This window comes from Chiloscyllium punctatum, chromosome 32, assembly GCF_047496795.1.
Source record: "Chiloscyllium punctatum isolate Juve2018m chromosome 32, sChiPun1.3, whole genome shotgun sequence".
Lineage (NCBI taxonomy): Eukaryota > Metazoa > Chordata > Chondrichthyes > Orectolobiformes > Hemiscylliidae > Chiloscyllium > Chiloscyllium punctatum.
The window spans coordinates 46,157,324-46,181,593 of record NC_092770.1 but is presented as its reverse complement, the minus strand read 5'-3'; the positions used below and the strand labels follow the sequence as shown (position 1 = coordinate 46,181,593).

The 24,270-nt window shown below is 38.3% G+C and overlaps 1 protein-coding gene across 11 annotated transcripts in view; it reads right to left on the bottom strand.

Moving 5' to 3' along the window:
• Window positions 1-1,248: 1,248 nt before the first annotated feature.
• dcp1b (decapping mRNA 1B) overlaps window positions 1,249-24,270 on the bottom strand; it is a 90,432-nt gene continuing 67,410 nt past the window's right edge. For 10 of the 11 annotated variants that reach the window (XM_072552256.1, XM_072552248.1, XM_072552249.1 and 7 more), the window contains 5 exons: window positions 21,597-21,738; window positions 19,403-19,543; window positions 15,743-16,606; window positions 6,429-6,692; window positions 1,249-5,715 (listed from right to left, as the gene is read on the bottom strand). In XM_072552256.1, the coding sequence (XP_072408357.1) occupies window positions 5,635-5,715; window positions 6,429-6,692; window positions 15,743-16,606; window positions 19,403-19,543; window positions 21,597-21,738 (1,492 nt within the window). In that variant the 3' untranslated portion in view covers window positions 1,249-5,634. The remainder of the gene's footprint in view (window positions 5,716-6,428; window positions 6,693-15,742; window positions 16,607-19,402; window positions 19,544-21,596; window positions 21,739-24,270) is intronic. The other variant, XM_072552245.1, reaches the window with a different exon arrangement.

The following is a 24,270-nucleotide window of genomic DNA, read 5'->3' as shown; positions in this document are numbered from 1 at the left end:
TGAACCATGCATTCATAGTCATCACTAGACTTTTAATTCTAGATTTTTGATGTAGTGGTTAAGTGGGGATATATCAGATTATGTTGTTGCAGATTGTAGTTGAGTATACCTCTGCAGCTGGGCATCTGGATGCTCAGTCTTTACTCACTAGATCTGTTCAAAGTCGATCCCTCTTAGCACATGGTAGTGGCACACAGCATAATGTAAGGTATTATCGATATGAAGTGGGACCTTGGCTCCACATGAACTGTGTGATGGTCACGCTTACTCATACTGTCCTTGACAGACACATCTGTGGTAGGCAGACTGGTGATGGTGAGGTTAAGTATGTTTTTCCCTCTTGGACATTCCCAGACTACCTGCTGCAAACAGTCCCGCAGCTACACCTATAGCAATCCATCAGACTGTCATGCTGCTTGATGTCAACAAGGTTTGACCATCAATTATCACTACCTATTTAACCTGATGCCATGAGACCTCATGGGGTCTGAAGTCAATGCTGAGGACTTCAAGAGAAATCCCCTCCCAACTGAACACCACTGCTGCTGCTTCTGCTGGATCTGTCCTGCCAGAGGTCATATCCACAGATGGTGATTATTTTGTTGGAAAAGTGTATTAATGGAATAATTCTATAAACATGTCTATAGCAGAATTAGCAACATCCTGATTTTGACAGTAGACCCCAGGTGTTGACAAAGAGGACTTTGTGGGCTGGACTAAACTGCATTTGCTATTGTTATTTCTAGTGCCTAGGTTGACCCCCAGTGATCCATTCAGTTCTATTCCTTTGATAAGAATTTGATTTTCGCAATTTGACACAAAGACATGACTTTTGAGGCCATTTCAGAGAGCAGTCAAGAGTTAACCATGTTGCTCCAGGCCAGACCAGGATAGGACGGTAACTTTTTTATACTTCAAAGAATATTAGTGAAATAAGTAAGCTAAGCAGAAAAACATAGACTGAGGAAAGCAAAAACGTGCTTAGGGTTTTCGTGCTCTGTCTCTTTAGAATTGCTATGTGTGACCAAAAAGCTCAGCAAATTTTAAAATGTTTTCTTTTGCTAAGAACCTATTTTAATATGTTATGACACAGAGACAGACAGCCAAATCAACTCATCCTCCTTATACCTATTTGCAATACAACAAAATTAAAATACTCAACGACTCTCAAAACTGCTCCAGTAGCTTCAACCCGGCTTTTAAATAACCAATACCAGACTTTGTGAAGAACTAGTACCAGACACCAAGTTTATAGCATGAAAAGAAATTAACAATTTATTAATAATACAGTAGCTTTAGTAGAGCAGGTTAATTAATAAGGTAATTCAGTTAATGTCTATAATCACAATCTTCTTTGATTCTAGCCCCCACTTTCATGAAGACAGACACAGTTAAGGGATGGATTAAAAGAAAAATGAGAGACATGTAATCAGCCAGTTCACTTATGCAGACTCCGAAATCAGTAATATTTCAGGCACATAGGATTGTATCTTGCTTTGTTTTTGAAGACATTGGTTAATGCAAACAGCTTCTTCCAGTAGGCTCCAAGGAATAGTCACTTAATTCTTATAACTGAGATTCTACTCTTCAAACATTAAGGTGATAATAAGAGGATAATGAGGGTGCAATTAAATTTCTGTTCTGTAGCTTTGGCAGCCACAATCCTTCTGACAAAAATAGACGATAAAAAACTGCTGCAAAAATGGCTTTCTCTTCTTTTCCTCCCCAAAATTTTCTTTGTTGGACTGATTGAGACCTCACAGGGTGTTACGGTGCCAGTTAACATCCAAGCATCTGCCACTTGTTTTTGTACAATGTATCTATGGACCAAAATACCTACAAGTGCTTTGAACAACAAGCAAACTGTAAATTAACCACTAGTCCTGGCCTCAAAACAATATCAAATTGCTTGTTCTTTTCTTCTAAAAAAAAACTGCTGTTCATAGTCCAGAAGTCACCATTAGCTCTCAGTTCACAGGTCTAAAACAAAAATGATAAAAAATAGAGAAAAATAAGTAAGGGTTCTAACAATAGTTTGAGGGATATTTGGGGATTTCTGCAGAGGTGCAAGCTTCAATATGATCCCATGGCTAATAATGTTACATCATTATGGTTCATTTAAAATGTCACGTTAATTTGGCATATGCGCAATTTGTTTTTGGTAACTGATGCAATGGTAGGGCTTAAGACTTGTGAGGGTGGTTTCGAATTCATTTTTGCGTAGATGTATAAAGATGAATAACTTGTGAGGTCATCAATGACTTGGTATACAAAATTCTGGCTTTAAAACATGTCTGCTTAATGCTTCTAAGTCACAATTTGGAGTTTGATCTCTCAGAATCTTATGATTTTTAACTTTGTACACCCGAGTCCAACACTGGCATCTCCAAATCATTCAGAGATATTATTACACACCTCTCAAGCAGCTGGGACATGAACCCAAGGCTCCCAGTCCAGAGGTAGGGACACACTGCCACTAAACCACAAGAGGTCCTCAGCTGTCCCTTGAAAGGATAGTTACTCATTCCCAGCAGCTGCTGATCAATTAGAGTACTATTAACTTAGCAATTACATCAAGACTACTGGGAATGGGGCCTACTGTTAGGTCTGTACTAGGAAGATGATGATGCCATTTCAGGATGCTAAGCAGAATCTGAGAGATCTGGAATCAGCTAGCAGGCCCTGGCAAAGTTGTGCTGGAAGCTAGTGCCTTCTGGGAGCCTCTCTACAGGCCATAAGTGACTTGAAGTGGAGATCTTCCACTGACAGAGACCACCATTGTTCACCAAGTAGTCTCCCATTTACTAACAACTATTGTGGAAAGAGACATTTAATTGGTCACTTAAGTGACATAATTGGTTTCTGGACAGTAGGACTGCCTCTACACTGACAAAATGGAATGGTGGTGGGAAAACTGAACCCTTCACCTTCCCTCAATTTACATAGTCTATAGAGACAGAGAAACAGAACTAATATTCAGAACACTGAATCAAGGTCCCAATTCTGAAACACTGTTTCACTCCAGTTACTATCACATCTGCTGAGTGTTTCCAGCATTTTCCTTTTCTATATTGGTATATATCATTGTCAAACTCTACAAATCCATTGGTCCTCAGCACTGACTTGTTCCACCACATATGTGATGCAGAATATTGTATGATGACCAATTTGGAACAGCCGAATTAATGAGATCAGTAACACCTGACTTTGGAAAGAGATTGTTTATGTCTCTCTATTTTCTTGTTGGTCACCTGGGATACACAGAGCAGCTGCTCATGACAGGCAAGTCTGGAAGCATGGTACAAAGGCAGCATGTAACAATAACAAGCTTTACCAATATGCATTTTTAAAAAAAACATTGGTCATGACCATCACAGATTGTGAATGGGCTTTTCTGTTTTGCAGAGTGCTGGAAGACTTTTTGTTTGGATTGTCCGGAGAGCAGAAATAGAAATTGAATGATGGTGAAGGCTCAAAAGGGTCAAATGGCCTACTCCTGCACATATTTTCTAAGTTTCTATGGCTGCTAGGTTAAGGTATGGGTCCTTCATCTCAACCTACAAGGACCATTATGCCCCATGCAAAGGTATATCACCCCAAACATCCCCATGGTCTCTCATGCCACCATGCCAATGAATTTCCCCAAACATTATCACCATCCCTAACACTGACTCTCTTACAAAGAGGTGACATTCTATGCCGACTCACTCACTATAAACTGTTACATGAATGGTTGTGTTGAACATATTCGTAAAATCTTTTTAAAAGGTATTAATTCGTAACTTCATTATAAAAAAAGTTCTTTCCACTGCAAGGCAATATTTGTCAATTGTCCAATCCCTTTAAATTATAACACCTGAAACTACAAAGCACTGAAAACAAACATTGTGAAATGGAGCAAACAGTCAAGGCTGTCAAATCAAACGGGGGTACAACTGTTTCAATAATCCAGTTGTTGTCTTGACCGTTAGTGATGAATGAAAAATGAGGCTCGACTGAGAGCTGAGACAAATACTCTAGGTGTGAGTATCGCACTTCTTTCTTAATAAGTCAACTTAGACTCCTTCTGAACTTTTCACAACCAACTCACACAAGCCTGCTGACTGGCAAAATATAGGACAAGTCATGAGAGCTTCTACATTCCTCCATTTTATCTTAAAATTGAAGACAACGTCCCAAAATATAATCTGACAAATTTCATATTTGTAATAGCTAAATTTATTGTAAACATAACAGACAGAACAATGAGTGGGCACATGCAGGAAGGCAGCTTCCTGGCCAACCCACTTCACTAGCTCCTGCTGCCCATTCACCAGTGGCCAGTTGAGTCAGTTATGATAAGATGGATCAACTCAGTCCTACCCCACATTTAGTCTGATTGGTTCGAGAACCAGCCATTTGCCTTCAGTCCTGTTCTCTTTTACGACTGATCTGGAGCTGCTGTCAATTAGCCAGCCCCTAATTTTGAGGTGATTGGCAGGAGCAGCGTTTACAAATCTTGGGAGCAGCCAGAGCCTAATCGGAAACATTAGCATTCTCCGCTCTCATTATCTGCTGTTTGTCGCTTCTTTCAACTGCTACAAACACCAAAGTCCCCAGGATACTCCATGCACACATCACAGATCTGGCTGCAGGTAGAATGGTTTCTTCGACGTATAGGTCCTAATTGGTTAATATATCTCATCAATTTCAAAGAAATTCGATAGCTTCAACTTTAACAGTAATTTTCTAACAGATGAACATGGAACTATTTACTGGAACTGTTACTGATTTACTCAAATTTATTCCTACAATTATGAAATGAAAATGCAATCCAGTGGCCATTTCAGAAACAGAGTTTAGGATTAGGATTTTTAAAAACAGACAGACATTTTACTAGACACTTGGGAGACAAAACTCTCTATCTACATTCCTCTTACTCCCACCATTCCTCTACCTTCCCAGCCCTCTCATCAGCCTGATAAGATGAGCACACATGTAAGCTGACACTTTATGACTATGACCTGTCACACAGCATCCTAGAAGCATCTGCGCAGAGTCAATTTGGCATTGTGGAGAAGCAATCCTACTTGTTAACAAAGTTTCCTTCCAGATCAAATCAAGTTAGGCTTCATTTTAAACGAAGTAAGCGATACCCACGAGAAGACCTATACAAAGAATTCATATAGCACAATCTGAAGTAGTGGGAAAGAAAACAAGGTAGTTATGTTTTTTTTGTCAGGCAAATAAAAGTGAGTTTTGCTTTACCAATATTCATTTTTGAACATGGACAACAAGTTGTTGGCGATTCAAATAACAGACTAGTATTGAGTTTTTATTTTGCTGAATCAATGGAAAAATACAATACTAATATCTCATGAAACAGAAGTGGTCTTCAGATAAAATTATTTTTCAGATATTGCAACTCCTTTTTAAAATGATCATAATTTTAAAACAGCTTAAAAAGTAGCCTGAGCAGCAGTAAAAGTTATCCAGTGTGAAAGGTAGCCCTTTAAGCTGTTCTAATCAAAGCAAGCATAACTTTCAAAGCAAAAATACTCTTACAAAATAAGAACAAAAATAATTATTTTAGTAGTATGAACCATCGACTATCTTCACTAAATTATATCTACTTATACATCTTGCATCAAACTTTCAAGTTTTCTTCTCTGCTGAGGTGTTTGATTGGCTTGTGAGATAAGCTTCATAAATGGTATTCACAAAGTTGGGATCATTCTGAAATTCAAAGTAACAAAAATTGAAAATTTAGAGAATATTCAGAAGCGAATGTTTAAACATAAGGAAAAAAAAACAAAATACTTCATTAGGACTACAACACAATCAGGAAATAATACCTAACAAATAAATATTTTAAAAAAAGATCCTAATTGGTTAATATATCTTGTCAATTCCAAAGAAATTCTATTGTTTCAACTTTAACAGTAAGTTTCTAACAGATGAACATGGAAATATTTACTGGAACTGTTACTGATTTACTGTCAAATCTATTCTTACAATTATGAAATGGAAACACAGTATTAATCTTTGCCTTTTATCTTTCAAAAGTTAAAATTACCACCAATGAATTTACTTGAAAACTGCACCTGTGACTAAATAATATACTAATACAAAAACGCACAGTTGAATTCTGTTTTCTTAATAAAGTACTTTGAATCTGAACACATGGATAGGAATTTGAATTTTTTTTTAAATCCAAGTTATTGGACCAGTGTAGACTCAGTTGATATTTTAATTACTTTTAGATTTAGAAAGGCTGTTTACTTTATACATTGATATTAAATTTGGACTTAAAAGCAGCAGAGAAAAGAATTGTTACAAGCTCTCTGTACAGTGACAAAAGCAATATATATTTTTAACAATGCAATACATGCAATGACCAGAACAATTCTTCTTCCAGAAAGCCAGAAATTGACTGATAAAAATTATACCTGCAAAAGATACAAAAGAGTTTCCTGGAACTGAGTCTTGGTAAGCGCATGTGGTTTTTTATTAGTCAGCTCTGCCATCTGTGCAGATGAATGCAAACCACTGTGTAACTGTTTAGGAGCCATAATGGTATCTGTCTGTGGTAAAAGTATGGCACTTGCTTCTACTCTCATCATTGGCTTTCCCACTGAAGACTGGGTGAACACTGTCGGCGACATCAACAGAGATGGTATAACTGTAGCTGGAATGCGCTGTGGGGAGATTGCCTATCAAGAAAGAAAACAAGCGGTTAAGAAATACACCAATATAAAATTCTAAATTAAAACTACAATTTCAATTCAGCTTTTCTAATAATTTACCACTTTGTCTCATATAGTCTTTTTGAAAATAATTTCATTTGTTGCCTTAAGGGCTTCTCCTTATCTCATTGGTTAAAACAACAGAACACGTTTTCAATTTCAGGACTGGGGGACGAGCGAGGTTTGAGAAGATTTGTAGCTCAGGTTGAGGTTCTGGATGTAGGTTTGCTCACTGAGCTAGAAGGTTCATTTTCAGATGTTTCATCACCATACTAGATGACATCTTCAGTGAGCCTCCTGATGAAGCATTGCTGATGATTCCTGCTTTCTATTTATATGTTTGGATTTATTTTAGGTTGGTGATGTCATTTCCTGTACTTTTCTCAGGAGTGGTAAATAGGGTCAACAAATGATCTGCCGACATTTCCGCCACCTCCAAAAAGACCCCACCACCAGGGATATATTTCCCTCCCCACCCCTTTCCGCCTTCCGCAAAGACCGTTCCCTCCGTGACTACCTGGTCAGGTCCACACCCCTCTACGACCCACCCTCCCATTCTGGCACTTTCCCCTGCCACCGCAGGAACTGTAAAACCTGCGCCCACACCTCCTCCCTCACCTCTATCCAAGGCCCTAAAGGAGCCTTCCACATCCATCAAAGTTTTACCTGCACATCCACTAATATCATTTATTGTATCCGTTGCTCCCGATGTGGTCTCCTCTACATTGGGGAGACTGGGCGCCTCCTAGCAGAGCGCTTTAGGGAACATCTCCGAGACACCCGCACCAATCAACCAAACCGCCCCGTGGCCCAACATTTCAACTCCCCCTCCCACTCTGCCGAGGACATGGAGGTCCTGGGCCTCCTTCACTGCCACTCCCTCATCACCAGACGCCTGGAGGAAGAACGCCTCATCTTCCGCCTCGGAACACTTCAACCCCAGGGCATCAATGTGGACTTCAACAGTTTCCTTATTTCCCCTTCCCCCACCTCATCCTAGTTTCAAACTTCCAGCTCAGCACTGTCTCCTTGACTTGTCCAACCTGCCTATCTCCTTTTCCACCTATCCACTCCACCCTCTCCTCCTTGACCTATCACCTTCATCTCCTCCCCCACTCACCCATTGTACTCTATGCTACTCTCTCCCCACCCCCACCCTCCTCTAGCTTATCTCTCCATGCTTCAGGCTCATTGCCTTTATTCCTGATGAAGGGCTTTTGCCCGAAACGTTGATTTCGCTGCTCGTTGGATGCTGCCTGAACTGCTGAGCTCTTCCAGCACCACTAATCCAGTATTTGCTTTCCAGCATCTGCAGTCATTGTTTTTACTTCCAAGTCAATGTGTTTGTTGATAGACTTCTGGTTGGAATGCCATACATCACCATAGGAAATGACCCAAAAAACCCAAACATAAAAATAGAAAGCAGGAATCATCAGCAGTGCTTCGTCCAGAGGCTCACTGAAGAGGTTACCTAGTATGGTGACAAAACATCTGAAAATGAACCTTCCAGCTCAGTGAGTAAACCTACATCTATTGGGAGATGAGATTACAAGAGTAGGGCAAAAGGGTGATAACTGAAGAATTGCACATAGTGACATTCAGAATAGAAATAGGGAGATAAAGGTGGTTCAATGCTTAGCTGAAGATTGCACAGGAGTGAATGGATCAGATTGTTAGGATATCAGGATCAACCTTTTCCAGTTATGTTCGCTATCCTTTTCAGTGTCATCAGCTAATTTTATGATTGTGCTCTCTATAACAAAATACAGATCATCCATATATACAAGTGGCGAAAATTAATTTGTGTTCTACAGAGAAAAACATCAATGAGAAAATTCAAAAGATATGAAGATTTGTCTGCAATTAGGTAAGAACTAGGAGCAAGAGTAGACAATTCAACCCCTTGTCCTACTATTTGATTCAATCATGGCTGATCTCAGCGCCATTTTGCTGCCTGCTTTCTGTAACCTTTCAACCCATTACTAACTGAGTAAATGTAAGGAGGAAGCAAATTTTTAATGTGTCCACATCCACCACTCTTTGGTAGTGAATTACGAAGATTCACAAACCTTTGAGAGTTCATTTCTGCTCATGTCGGTTTTAAATCTGCTATCCATTATCTTAAAAGCATGACCTGTTCTGGATTGCTCCACAAAACACCTTTACTACATCTACTTTGTCAATCCCCTTTAAACATCTTACATACCTCAACTTCTCAACTCCAGAGAATACAGATCGAAACTGCTCAATTATTCTTTGTAAGACAATGCCCTCATTGTTGAAATAAATCTAGTGAACCTCCTCTGAACTATCTCTATTACAACTCCTCAAGGAAGGGGGCTAATACTCCAGACACTGTCTTACGAATGCCTTGCACACAGGAATTGCATCGATGGTGACATTGGTTAAAGTACACCTTTGGGATTCCTATTGACTGCCTGAAACGAATTAGGAGTGCTAAAAATATTCAAATAGGGGCCTTGGATTTGCATGAAAAATACTTAAGAAACTGCTGCTTATTCCAAACACACAGGGATCAAACATTTAAGTAATGAGCCTGATCACCATCTGGTTGCAGGTTCTTTCACTCAGAATCTTCACTCCGTCAGTTAGTTAAAGCTTATGGTTGAGGTCTTGCAGGTCTTTGATGCATTACTCATTGATACTGCCAGCATATCGCACATGTTTTTTGTTGGATTGTGTTATATTATGGCCTCTGGCTATATTTTTGGAACTACATTCCTTGTACAGGCCTTTTTTGCCACATAACGTAGAAAAGGCTTGTAACGCAAGGCAGCTTTGAGACAGGTGTAGCACATACCGCACTTCCCACATGGCTTGCTTACTTTATTGTCCTGCAAACTGCACCAATAAAGAACATGCGTATATATATTGTTGTCTGGCTACAATTACTTCATCTTGTCTACCATCTTTAAAATGACATGTCAATGTCATGACCTTCCTATTACTTGAAGAGATCTTTCTTGAAAGCTTTGATAGGTGTTGAAGCTATAACCAGCTTCATTATCTGCTCAACATCTGAAAAATCAGTCCTCAGCCTTGTCATGGCACTTACTGATAAACTGATTAAACAGATTCTTGTGACGGTTGCCTTTTACACATCATCTCTACAGGATCTCTCCATTTCTCCAAGATGAGCCTTAAGTGTTGACTCAGTGCAATCCTTTGTTTTCGAACGGCTCTCTTTATTTTCATCACTTCCTTGTCTGGGTCTGAAATGGATAAATCTAAAAAACATAACTCCATCCTTAGTGTAATCAGCCTGATTTGAGAAGGGACATCTGGTCTTCCAATACATGCTAGTGAATTTGATATTCATCTTTATGATGCTCTGTCTTTAATAAATAATTGATTCTAGGATATATACGGTAGTCTTGCTGCTTTAAGATTACAATGGTGTGTCGGTCCAGCAATGCAGCTGATTTAAAAAACAATTCTACCATGTGCCGTTTTTGGCTGCAGCTTATCTTTACTATCTCAGACTACAAAATGTATTTACAGATAACTATGAATGCAACTTGCTTCTCGCATGCTTATGCTGGAGTATATATGGCAGTTAGTCATGTGATTTTATCTGGTCCTTGCCTCATTAGCACATCCAGCCCTTAAAACAATAATTCAATCATGACCAGGTTGCCTGTACAGGCAGTTTCCGGGTCATGACCAGGTTAAATTCCAGAGTCTGTGCACAAGTCAATTTGTATGCGAGTTGGAACACAATGCAGAACAATATGAAGCAGCCATTCCTAAGTATAGAAAATGTTCATCGGTCAGATGTTTAAATTACCCCCATGAATGGAACTGCATACGTAAGCATGAGCTTTTTTAAAATCATGATCCAGTGTATTGTTACAGTTGTCCAATGGATAAATATTGACCAGAACATAAAATAACTCATCTTCTCTCCTTTGAGAGAGTGCCTGAGATATTTAAACATCAACCAGTGCAGGAAAACAGGGCCTTTGTTTAACATCTCATTCAAAAATCTAATGCTCCAACAGTGCAGCACTCCATCAGTGACTACATTACAACGTGTGCCTCGATTTTTCTGTTCAAATCCTAAAGTGAGATGTGAATGTGTAATCTTGTAAGTCAGAACCACAGCTAGTACCTGAAGTAATGGCTAGGAAGAAGATGTTTTTATCATTTTCAAAACTGTGATATGTTCAAGCATCATATAAATGCAAGTCTTTCTTCCTTCTTCCATTTTAATGTTTAAATTGCTTCAACTTTTGAAAGTGTGCCAGTTTGCTCAAAATGCAATAGCTGTCATGGACGTTAGTGAAAAAAAATACACCTAATTGGGTTGTTTCAGATTTGGCCCCAATCATAGCATTACAAACAACTTTGATGTATCGTCATTTCTCTACATCAATGTGATCACTTGCACTAACATAAAATTCAGGAATCTACAACAATGCAGCAAATTTCAAAGATATCATAGATATTGCAGATGCACAAAATAAAGAATATAGAATAGTTACAAATTGAAACAGGTCAGAATATTTAGTATTTCATATCTTTATTTCAGCTTCCTGCATTCACAGGAGTTTGCCCACCCTTTGAATCTTTAAGGCTTGCTAAATGCTATGTTCCAAGTTTAGGCTGTGAAAAGGATAGTGATTAATAATTTAGACCGTATTGAGGTTCATGAATAACTGTTATCTTGTGACTTACCTTGTAATGCTATATATTCCAGAATATAAGTTGTGAGCCACCCTGAAATGACAAGAGCTAGAAGAGATCTATGTCTGCATTAAGTGATAGAGGGTGGAATTTACTAAAATAATGAATATTGTGCTTGAGGGTCAACTACAGCAGCAAAGTATCTTAATTACAAAGGCAAACTATTATTAAAGTTATATTTTAAACTTTAATGATCAAAGATTAATTTCACTGCACATTATTCAGCATTAGGAAAGCTCAACACGCATAGGTACAGAGGAACCTACATTAGTGCTTTGTTCTAACTGGTAGACATTTGAGAAAGGAATCTTCAAATGCACATCAAGACCATCAGCTCATACGAAATCCACACCACAATGTTTGATGCATTCTTTCTACTTGTTTATCTTGGAATCTCGTAATGCATTTTATATTGGCGAGGTATTGTAGTGCCATCTATAGGTATAGCACCTTAGCCACCACTAAAATTTATAATGGCTACAATTAAACTGAAAATCAGGTGAACAGAGTCTGTTGACAGCTTCTCCATTACTTTTTGGATTCTTAAGAATATTTCAGCAAAACAAAAAGATTCCTAGGCCTTTGTTTTAACCCTAGCAACTGCTTTGCTTGTGAGTGCAACCAAGAGCTTTTATGAACTGTAAACCAGAATATTTTTCCATGGTTTGGACAAGATCACTTTCCACAGCTCCTGTTTAAATTTTTTAAATAAATTGGACTAGTTGTTTTAAATTGTCACTTTTCTGGTCTAAGCTCGACATGAGACTATTCCTAAATGCTTTCTTATGTATCACCAGGGCTGGGAAATTATTTAATAGAGTATTACTGGTACAGCTTTTATCCTAAGAACATGCTAATGAAAATGTGCCTGCAGAGATAAAGAAATGCTGAAGGATGAAAATCAAAAAGGACATGTGAAAGAGAACAGGGCCTCACTTAAAAATTGTTGTTGAGGCCTTGAAAACTGCAACTTTAAGTGAAGCAACTTGAAGCAAATCTGGTTTTCCCATCAAAATCAATGTAAAAGCTGTAGTAAGGTTGTGCAAGGCCCTTCTCAGTAGAAAAAAAACAAACATTATACAAGCTGAAATACTTTACATTGTTAAATTCTAGTACAAGCAAAGGAAAGAACTTTCCTAATTAAAATAATTAAGAAATATGGACGATGTGATATTCATAAGTGATATAGATGAGGATATGATAAGTTTATGGATAACAAAAAGATTGGTTAGGTGGTTGACTATAAGGAGGAAGGTGTTAGGTTACAGGAAGATATAAGCACTTTGGTCAGATGGGCAAATCAGTGACAGATGAAATTGAACCCTGATAAACGTGAGGTGACACACTTTGGAAGAAGGAACATGACAAGGTAGTACTTAATAAATGGCAAGACAATAGGAAGCACAGAGGAACAAAGGGATCTTGGAGTTCACAGATCCCAGAAGGTGGAAGGATAGGTTAATAGGGTCGTTAAGAATGCATTTGAGATCCTTCATCAGTCATGGCTTAGATTATAAGAGCAGGACTTCATGTTGGAACTGTACTCCGGTTAGGCTACAGCTGGAGTGCTGTGTAGAGTTCTGGTCACCACACTATAGGAAGGATGTCATTGCACTGGAGGGGTACAAAGGAGATTCACCAAGATGTTGTCTAGGTTGGACCATTTCAGCTATCAAGAGTGTTATGACAAGGAGGTGAACCACTCTCAATTAAACTAAAACACCCAGAAAAGCTCACCTCGCCTCGTAATCTATTAAAATAGGAGTGACAGAGAACTCACAAGTTCCACTATTTACAGAAAGTAACATCAATTTTTTTAAACTCTAACAGTGAACATTAAAAGAAACTATTCACAATTCTAAGCCACCCTTTCTCTTAACTGCTTATTATCGGCTTCCAACTTTTTAACAATATGCTGTACCAATAAGACACTTATTAAAATGACATCAACATTAATTTCAAAACCACACAGCTGCTGTAGTCTTGTGTGTCTTTCTTCTTCTGGCTGAAGATCTCCCTGGATTACCTTCTTTCTTTTCACTGAGTATGTTTCATATGAAAAGGTACCTTCGATAGAGAGCGTTTCCTAATTTCTTGGACAGCAAGATGTTACCTCTCCCATGAGTGTCTGTCTCAATGGTAGCTGCTCTCTCTCCAATTTTCAAAATGTCTGCATTTTTATACCCCCAACATCAGACGGTTTCACTGAATTTATTGTTTTGCCAACATCGAACCAAACTCTATTGGGTTTTTGTATCCTGAGGCATAAGTTAAACTGATTGGTTAAATTCGAATTGTTGTCAAAACTGCAACCAAAACTCAGGGTAGCCATTTCACACCCAAATATTACATATTTTCAATTTTCCAGTACATTCTGGGACTGCCATGTAGTCATATACACAAAAGCTTGTTATCTCAGTTCAGAATAGCATTCACTCACTCTTTAAAGGTACAGTATATGCTTTCTACTTCATAACAAGAGAGGCTGGATAAGCGCTCTGGGTTGTTTTCTCTGGAGCTTAAAAAGATTGAGGGGACACTGATAATATTATGAGGGGCCTGGGTAGAGTGAAAAGAAAGCAACTGTTCCCTTTAGTCAAAGGATCAATAAAACAGAGGCATAAATTTAAAGTAAAAAGCATGATGTTTAGAGGAGATTTGAGGAAAAAACGTTTTCACACAGATTGTCATGGGGGTCTGTGAGGTACTGCTTGGGAAGGTAGTTGAGGCTGGAAACCTCAAACACTTTGCAAAGGCTGTGAATGAGCACAAAGTGTAATAGCATGCAAGGCTATGTGGGCATATTGTGGGAAAGTAGGCTAGCATAGGCGGTGGTATATTTTTGGTAGTATAGACTCAGTGGGCTGAAGGGTCTCTTCGGTACTCCGATTCCATTAGATGTGCTAACTTTTTACTTACATCCTAATCACTGCCAAAACCTGCTTGTGGAACATTCAACTTACAATACCCCACCTCCCTGAACAACACTCTCACAGCTAATGCTCCAGCTCATGGTCTTTACTACTGTGACCCTCCCATTCATTGATGACCCTCTGGTTCATGGCCTCTTATTGATCAGCCTCCTTCCTTTGACTGTCCAGTTTGTAGCCTCTGCCACTCTCTAACTCCGTGCTCACTGCCAACCCCCCAGGGTCCCTTCCAATCCCATATTACTTGGTCACTGCAGACCTTTTTTCCTGTTGAACGTCTTGCTCATTGCTTCCCTCTCCAGTCCTCATCAGAGACAGGAAGAACAGTGATAACTTTCAGAAGGTAAGGTGAGAGTTGCAGGGCGGCAAGAAAAACCAAGGGTTACAGAACAGATCACATGGGTTCACATGGTTGAGGCAGCACCAAGGTAATCAGCATGGAGAAGAGCAAGACATTGGACAGATCAGTGGGAGAGTGAACAATAGAGATTTACAGGTGAGGAAACATTTCCCTCCTTCTTGTTTTTTTTCCATTATTCACAGGATTGCTGGATTGCTCGTCCTGGATTGTTCAGCCTCCAATTAAGAGTGAACCAAATTGCTGTAGGTCTGGAGTCACATGTTGGCCAGAGCAAGTAAGACGGCAGTTTATTTCCCTAAAGGCCATTTGTGAAACAGATTGGTTTTTCCAACAATTAACAATAGTTACATGGTCATCATTAAATTCTTCATTACAGATTTTTATTGAATTCAAATCCCACCATTTGCAGTCCTCAGTGCTTTACCTGGGTCTCTGGATTGATGGCCAACATTTATACCACTGGGCCATTGCCTTCCCTCTTGATTTACAAATCACCATGTAAAAGCATTTTATTTTATATATCTAGCCCTTTGTAAGTCCTTTAGTGGATAGGTTTCCAGAGGCCTGGGAAAACCAACTAACATATTCGAAGTAAAAGGCTATTAATGGAGAAGTGCAACCTCCTGAAAGGTATTTCCTTACCCACCTGCTTCCCAAATTCCTAGTTGCCATTCTGACCCATTTTAACTTCTGACTTGGTCTTACCAGGATCAAAAATCACTTCCACTATTCTGACAACTTACATTTGGAAAACAGTTTTGTAACAATAGCTTTGCTGCAAGGAATTTTGCATAAATGGAGCACAATACTTTTGAACATACAAAACCTCAATGTAACATTCCATGCTCAAAAACATAATTGTCCAACTATAAAGCGAACCTGTTACTCATTAATAAAGATTAGCTTAAAAAGCAATCTGGTTATTTAAAAATCATTTATGTTCAAAGTTACTCTGGTAAAGGACTTGGTCAATTTTCCATAGCAAAATCTTAAAATTCCTTTCAGTTAGGTTTTCTTACCTGAATAAGTAGGTTTGGTTTTTCTGAACTGATAAATTTTTCAGTTTGAGAATCAAAATGTTTCATTGCAGAATCAGACTGATTGACTAATGGTGGCGGCTGAGCTGAAAACTTAGCTGCAAGAGTCATTTTTCCAGCATGATGTTGCTGATCCTGCTGAACTATCTGCAGCTTCTGAAACAATTCATGAGGGGGTATGATACTGGAGGCTTGTATTTGATTAGTACAACTATTTGAGGCAATAGTGCTCTTGGACTTGTCTATTGTTGGAACATGGTGCATTTCAGGTTGCACTTGTAGGGTGGAGCTAAGATAGGCAGACTGAGACTGTGAAACAGGCTGCATCTGGGAACCATTCGGAGTTCTGCTGAAGAGGAGGTCAGAGTGTATAACAGTAGGACATGATGTGGAAATTGATGCTTGGGTACAATGTAGTTTCTGAAGCAACTTGTGAGTACCTTTAGGGAATAAGGAACTGGATTTATCCAAGCGAGTTTGCTGCAGAGAGATACTTCGCGTTGAGGATTGAGATTGGAACAGTCCTGCTAATGATTCTTCCATACTTTTTTCACTTTGGTTTTCACAAGAATGATTTTCTGGTAACTCAGATACTGGATGCAGGTCAACTCCACGACTCATTAGTTTCTGAATAGCAGGACAAAACTGCTTTTTGACACTTTGGGAAGTTTCAAGCTCGAGCAGTTTTCTGGGTTCCTCATAAGACAGAGAACGTACAACAGCTGGTCGACTGGAAGCTTTACTCTTGAATTCCTTTGTTTCATTTGGCACATTAGTTAAAGTAGATTTTTCTTGTGTTCCAAACAAGACCGCCAAATTCAAATGCTTTGTTCCCAATTCTGTGCTCTATATAAAAAAAAACTTTTATGACTAGAATATAAACTTCACAAAACTCAAAGAAGTCAAAGAAACATGAGATTAAAAAAATCAGTAGAAGAAGCATAGTAAACTTATGAAGCACCAGATAATTTTAACAACCATATATCAGGTATTGTCCAACATTATAGAATTTAAAAAAAGATTTCAACACAAAAAGAAGCTGAAGAATTAGTGGGGACAGTGTTGATTAAATTTGCTCCCAAAAAAATAAACCATAGGTAGAGGAAATTGTTTGCTCTGGAATGCAGGCACTATGTACGGTGCAAAGGTATGGTCTACAAAATGGTGGATTGTCCACCTGCGGCTGGACTACATTGAGAAAAAGTTAAAAAGGTGCTGTAAGAATCAGAACAGGATCCTCTACATGTAACCCATCCATATCTTTGATACATTTAGGCTTGACAATTTCCATAGTCTTAGCCAGTCTTCTAACATGCACTTATGCTTATACAAGTTCTTGCATGTATCCTAACTTGCACCAAGTTCCACTCACTAATTACTTCATGTTACAGTCCTACATTGACCCTATTTTAGAATTCTTGGACTTGTCTATTGTTGGAATATGGAGAATTTCAGGTTGTACTTGTAGGGTGGAGCTAAGATAGGCAGACTGAGACTGTGAAACAGGCTGCATCTGGGAACCATTCGAAGTTCTGCTGAAGAGGAGGTCAGAGTGTATAACAGTAAGACATGATGTGGAAATTGATGCTTGGGTACAATGTAGTTTCTGAAGCAACTTGTGAGTACCTTTAGGGAATAAGGAACTGGATTTATCCAAGCGAGTTTGCTGCAGAGAGATACTTCCTGTTGAGGATTGAGATTGGAACAGTCGTGCTAATGATTCTTCCACACTTTTTTCACTTTGGTTTTCACATATAACTTGATACACATGCCCATTCTCCATCCACCCCACAACCCCCCCATGAATGTCAGTAATCTCTTCCAGGCCTGTAACCCTTCAAATATTTGCACACTTATGTTGACTAATTACACAATCCTGATTCTAATACTGGAGGCTAAAGCCCCATAGCTCTGAAATTTTCTCCTTAAATCCCTCCACCTCTCTTTCCTCTAAGACATTCCTTTATATCTCCCTTTAACCTCAGAGTATCTTAATAATACTCTGGTGAAGCATCATGGGTACAATTTATATAATGGGGCACCTTTAATAATGTAAATTATTGTTGTGGAGGCCTTAAAAGGAACATTGGCCAAATTTAGCTCTCTCTACCAAAGCCTTGCAATGCAACAAGTGAACGTAACAAAGTCTCAGCTTCCCTTTGAGTACTTCTTATCCACTCCAATCCTCAAAGTTCCCCCAAAACTCTGACTGCAATCACATTTGAGGAAAAGTCTAATTACACTCTCACAAATGGGGAAAAGTGAAAGCAACCAAAGCTAGAGGTCCCTGTATGACAAAAGAAAACCATAAGATGAAGCAAAATATAAAATGATTAAATTTTTACAATTCTGAGAGGAGGTAAGAAAGGATACAAGAGGAGCAGTTTGCATACAAAAAAAGACTTACATCTGGTATTTTAAAAATCCATAATCTACTGGAAAGACATATAAATAGCAAAAAGGTTATAAGAAAATTGGGTGGAGGTATTGATGAAGCATCAAAAGTGGATCTAAACATGGAGGCAGAAGGCTGAGTGACTAAGTGCATCTGGCCTTCTGAAGGAAGAAGTTACTATCAAAGTTATTATGAATCAGTTGAAATACTAAATTGGCTACAAGTTGGTAAAGGGGAGATTGTAAAATGGTTAACTGTACTTAAAAGTTGCGAGGTAACCAGAACTAGGTGGGATACATTCAAAGATGATGAAGAAGTTAAGGGTGGAAAGGTTATGGTGACAGGGCAGGTGTTATGGTGAGAGAGCGGGTAAGTGGAGCTGAGGCCATGAAAAGATCAGACATGATTTTATTGAATGGCGGTGCAGGCTCGAAGGGCCAGATAGCCTATTCCTGCTGCTAGTTCTTATGAAATCAAAAGGACTGCTAGCTATAATTTTCATTACATATAGTGATATTACAGCACTAAAGAAACCTTGTTCAAACCCTTGTTTGGAAAAAAAAGACTTTCAAAATGGAAAATATTTGCATGCCTACTGGGAAAGGGTAAGGGGTAAAACTCACTCAACTGCTCTTCTAGAGTTAGCAGGGACTAAACTAGCAAAATGATCTCTTCCTGTGCTGTAACCATTCTATGATTGTATTTCCTAAGATCTCAATGCTCCAAATACCCAAAGTAGTAGGACCACCTTGATCTATTCACACCCCAGTTCAGGCAAAGTTTTGGCACCTCAACTCTCTGCCTTTATTAGGTTAATCGTTATGTTCATAATCCTTCTCAGATCACCTACATGCATAACTCCGAAGCTCCATTTTAATATTTCCTGCCTTTTATCTTCCCACATTACTCAAGTCTGAAGAAGCAACAGATCGATAACGACCAGAAAAGAAAGAGGAACAACCCAGTAAGGGAGGGAGTTGAAGGAGACCAAAGCTAGAATAATGGTGCACAGCTGGATAGCATGATGAGAGTGAAGTATGGCAGAAAAATGAAAAGTCAAAAGATAGGCTGTAGAAATAGAATAATTAAAATTATTGGTAGAGATACCTAATATTTGCCCAATACACAATTGCCATATGAGAATATACACATATTTATGTTGCTATAAAAATGTATCCTCAGACACATTAAAAAGAGAACAGTACAAATACTGTCACAAAGTCATCAGTGAACTTTAAACCCAATACCTTGTTCTGTTGCTGTACTTGTTGGTAATGAGTGTCTGTTCCAAACTCAGTCAATTTAATTGGAATTGGCTTGATCAAATTTGAACTATTGCGAATCAGATTGGAACTGGTCATCTGTTTTGGCTCAGAAGACAGCTTAACCTGAAACAAAAAATTAAATACAGAGGAATGAATAATGATCATGCAAATTCAGAGGCAAGTTTCGTTTATTATTTTATCTTACTTGAGGACAATGTGGAGAAATGGGAGGTCACCCACTCTGGTAGGAAAAAAATCTAAATGGGAGCATTTCTTAAATAGATGCTGGGAAGTGCAGAGTTTCAAAAGGGACTTGGGAGCCCTTATTCAGGAATCACTGAAAGTTAACATACATGCATTTTGGTCTCCTTACCAGTGGAGAGCTAAATTTACCACAGTTGAAGTGCAATGAAGATTCACCAAACTAGTTTCTGTGATGAAAAAATTATTTTTTGAGGAAAGATTAAATAGGCGGGACCTGTATTGTCTAGAGTTTAGAACAGTGAGAAGTGATCTAATTGAAACATACAGAATTCTTATAGATGCAGTTTCCTTTAGATTGTAATATCTAGAGCTAGCAGTTCATTACAGAACAAAGAGCATGGCATTTAAGACAAGAGAAGGAAGATTTTTTTCACTGAGAGGGTTGAGAACCTGTGGAATTCTCCACCCCATAGGGTTGTGGAGACTCACTTGTTGAATATATTCAAGACAAAAATCAACATATTTCTACATATTAATAACATCAGAATTATAGAGATCGCGCAGGTAAATGGTGTTGAAGTGGAAGATCAGGAAGCTAGACAAGTGATTGCTGGGCCCCTTGCTGAGAAATTTGTATTATTGATAGCCACAGGTGAGGCGCCAGAAGACTGGAAGTTGGCTAATGTGGTGTCACCATTTATAAAAGGTGGTAAGGAAAAGCTGGTGAACAACAGAATAGTGAACCTGACATCATTGGTGGGCAAGTTGTTGGGGGGGGAAATCCTAAGAGACAGGATTTACATGTATTTGGAAAGGCAAAGACTGATTAGGGATAGTCAACATCACTCTATGAGCCAATATTTAAATGAATTATGAAGGGCTGACTGGCTTACTCTTGCTCCTGTTTCTTACATTTTTATGCCTTTGGGTGAAAAGCGGATGGTAAAGGATTATACCAATAAATTTTCAAACCAGATTATAGAGAACATAACAGTGCATGATTAACCTCAAGTCACAGATGCTATATTAATGGATCAGAATTGATTACAGAGATAGTAAAGGATGAGCCAGAACATTATAAGATTAAACTCAAGGCTAAGAATTTTAAATCTGAAGCTTTGTAGTGGCTATTGAGGATTGGAGGCTGTTCATGACAGCACCAAATAGGCAAGTCTGGAACAGATGGCATGAATGCGTACTTTTGAAACAAATGAGTTGGGGCAGGGGTGGGTGGAGATGTAGAGGTGAAAGTCATTACAAAGTACTAGCCTCATTAAATACATACAGTGTGAGAAGACTCCTGCAGGGAAGAGGGAGGTGAAGAGAGTAAGTCAAACGATGGGCTTTGACGGTGAAAAAATAATTCAAACTTATACAAGAATTACATGACAAACTACAAAATTTTAAGCTAAAAGACATGGGTCAACTTTCACGAGATTTGCCTTTACAACGGGTATACACGGTTCATCACATATTACATAGAAGTTTATGAGCTGGACTTTATGATTGCATTATGTTAAAGTTTGAATTCTTGGAGATGAAATCCAAGAACAGGCAGTATTCCCACTCTTAATAATGACTGGAGAAGATGAACTGGTTTGTTCTTGTGTTATTATTGTAATTTGTTAAGCAGTAGTTGGTTGAGCTTAGCTGTCTGCATGAAACTTATTTTAGACATTTCAACTCCAGTTATACTAGGCCCATTACATATTTGACCAAGGAAGACGCATGAAATACAACCCACTGGAGTGGCTTCAAATACATTTCTAGAGTTTTCTGACATATTTATATTTTACTCAAAATTGCTCAGCATCCCCAATGAAACATTAAATAGAAATTGAACAAGGTTGCAACAAGATTAAACTAGGTTTACAATATACTTCCTACTCTATTTACATTTAACCATCAGAGACTGTCCAAATATTTCCTTCAATCTTTTGTTTGTATCTTGGTTAGTGTTCACCACACTCACCTTGTTATATTCGTGTTCAGCCTTGAACAGCATCTGAACAATGTCCACTGCTTCATTTTGGTTAGAGATTGGTGATCCAACTTCTTGTTGTGCCTTCAACTGCTCCAGCTGAGTTAAACTCAAGAACAGAAAGGAAACAATACTGGAAGTAAAACTTAACAGTGTACAACATAGGTTTTACAATTGCACTATATTCTTTTAATATCTGATCCAGGATATATGCTATGACAGCCAGAAAATATTTTGAATAGTTCCCAGGAGACATCAGATTTCCAAGAATATGCCACATTAAACTAGCATCTCAGAAATGCATGCTGCAAGCATTAATTCAACTATACAATTCCTTTGCTCCTTCCTGGAGAACCTAATCCACAGTAACTGTTTTTAGATTTTAGATTTAGATTTCCGACAGCATGGAAACTACTCATCCTTCAACATTTCCTTTTCTCTTTGAAATTCTACAAATGTCTGTTTAGGTTTCTTTTTCAAACCCTCTTTCAGGGATAGGCTCACAGGTATTGAACTTTGCCCTTTGGTCCAAGTATCTTTTGGTCACTTCAGATTCATAACTAGCTTTTCAAATAGGTGAATTGTCATTCAACTCTCCTCTGTAAATTCAGATACTAACCAAAGAATTTTAATTAAATTACTTAACAGAATCAAGATCATTCTCTGATCATCTCTCTCCTCTTCTTCCTTTACTCTGATTTCCTGTAGTCAAATCAAGTTTTGAGTTTCCTCTATCATTGCATTTCAAGTGTTTTTTTAAAATTCCATTCTCCTTTCCATCACTCATTCTTTATCTTTCTCCTCTATTGCCAATCTAAGATTTCCTTTTTTTCACTCTTTTCCATCTTTTTTCATTTCTCCTTTTTCCCTGCAGTTCAAGGTCTTTCATTTCTCTCTTTCCTCAAATTAAAGTTTTGTTTTTCTTTTGTAAAAGAATTTTAGCTAATTCTAGGTACAATACATCACTTTCAGGAGTCTCTTCTTCTAACTCTAAATTCTGAGTAATCACTATTATGTTATGCTCAAGAGATCTTGTTTTTATTTCTTACATCATTTTGTCTTCTAACTCTCTCAGGTTAGCCTTCGCGAAAGGTTTCAACACTTTCACATTTACATCATCTACCCAGGAAGGTTTTTTGCAACAGTCAAAATTTACTTATAATTTAAATCAGTGTAATTTATTTTCTCTTGTTACTATGCAGTTATATCTTTAAGGATTCAGATTCATCTTGAATTCAATGAGCTTTGATCTCTCAAAAGCCCCCACTTTATTATGATATTGGTTAATGTTAATATTGGACAAATCAGTTCCCGAATGAAACCTGGCTTGTTACACCTTAACTTTGCCGTGAGGTTTTAAATCATGGAGATCAGTTACTGAACATATTTACAGGGGACTGCCAGTGTATTTTTAAGACAAAGAACAAACCATTTATTAAACAAGGAAAAGAAAACTAATTACAATAGATTAAAAGGTTGCAAAGTTTTCATTAATCATCAGAAAAGGACTCAAACTCCGTACTCTTTTATCCCCAGCAATATTCTAACAAACAGAAAAAACTCAGTTTAAAAAAAAGTGTTACCACTGCTTCCACACTAAGGCTTCTTGCTTAGACTGGCACAGCTTCCTTTGAGTAAATTTCTGTGCATTCATTAGATCGATTTTTGTTCCAGCTCATATATTCCTTAAGACACCTAAAGCAAAGTACAGACTACACTCATTGTTGCTTTATTTTAACAGGTCCTAGGACTCAGTTTCCAGTAATATTTCTTAGATTTCTTGCTGGAGAGTTCAACATTCCTGTTTCCATTTGTTTAACCCAACCATATAGAGACTGACTGCTTTATAGACTATTCTGCCTTTCAGTGTGCCATTCTTGTCACTCAACAATAGCTCAGTTTATTTTCCTATACCTTTGGGAAAAACAAATCTGTTAACAGTTTCTCTATTACAGGGTTATGAAAAACCTTATTAAAATTCAGGTTGCTTGCTCACTGAGTTGTAGGTTTGTTCTCAGATGTTATGTCACCATGCTAGGTAACATCATCAGTGAGCCTCCGGTGAAGCGCTGGTGTTCTTGACTGCAACAAACACTACATCGGACAAACAGGAAAGAAACTAGCCATCAGGATACGTGAGCACCAACTATCCATCAAAAGACATGACCCACAGTCACCAGTATCCTTATACATAGACAAAAAAGGACACCACTTCGACTGGGACCACATATCCATCCTAGGACAGGCTAAACAAAGACAGGCATGGGAGTTCCGAGAGGCCTGGCATTCAAACCAGAACACCATCAGCAAACACATCGATTTGGACTCCATTTACCAAACTCTCAGAAAGAGAACCAGAAATGATATTGCCCACCACAACAGACCAAGACACGTAAATAGAAAGTGGGACAGAACACCAGCACTTCACTGGAGGCTCACCTGATGATGCTACCTAGCATGGTGATGAAATGTCTGAGAACAAACCTACCAGCTCAGCAAGCAAACTTACAACCTGAGCTACAAATCTTCAAAAAATAAAATCACAAATCTTATTAAAATGCATCTTGACAAAACCGATCTCCAGACTCCCTGCCAACAAGATTCCTAGAATGCTGAAGCAACATCTTCCCATTAACACAACATCTCACCAGCTACTTTCCCAAAG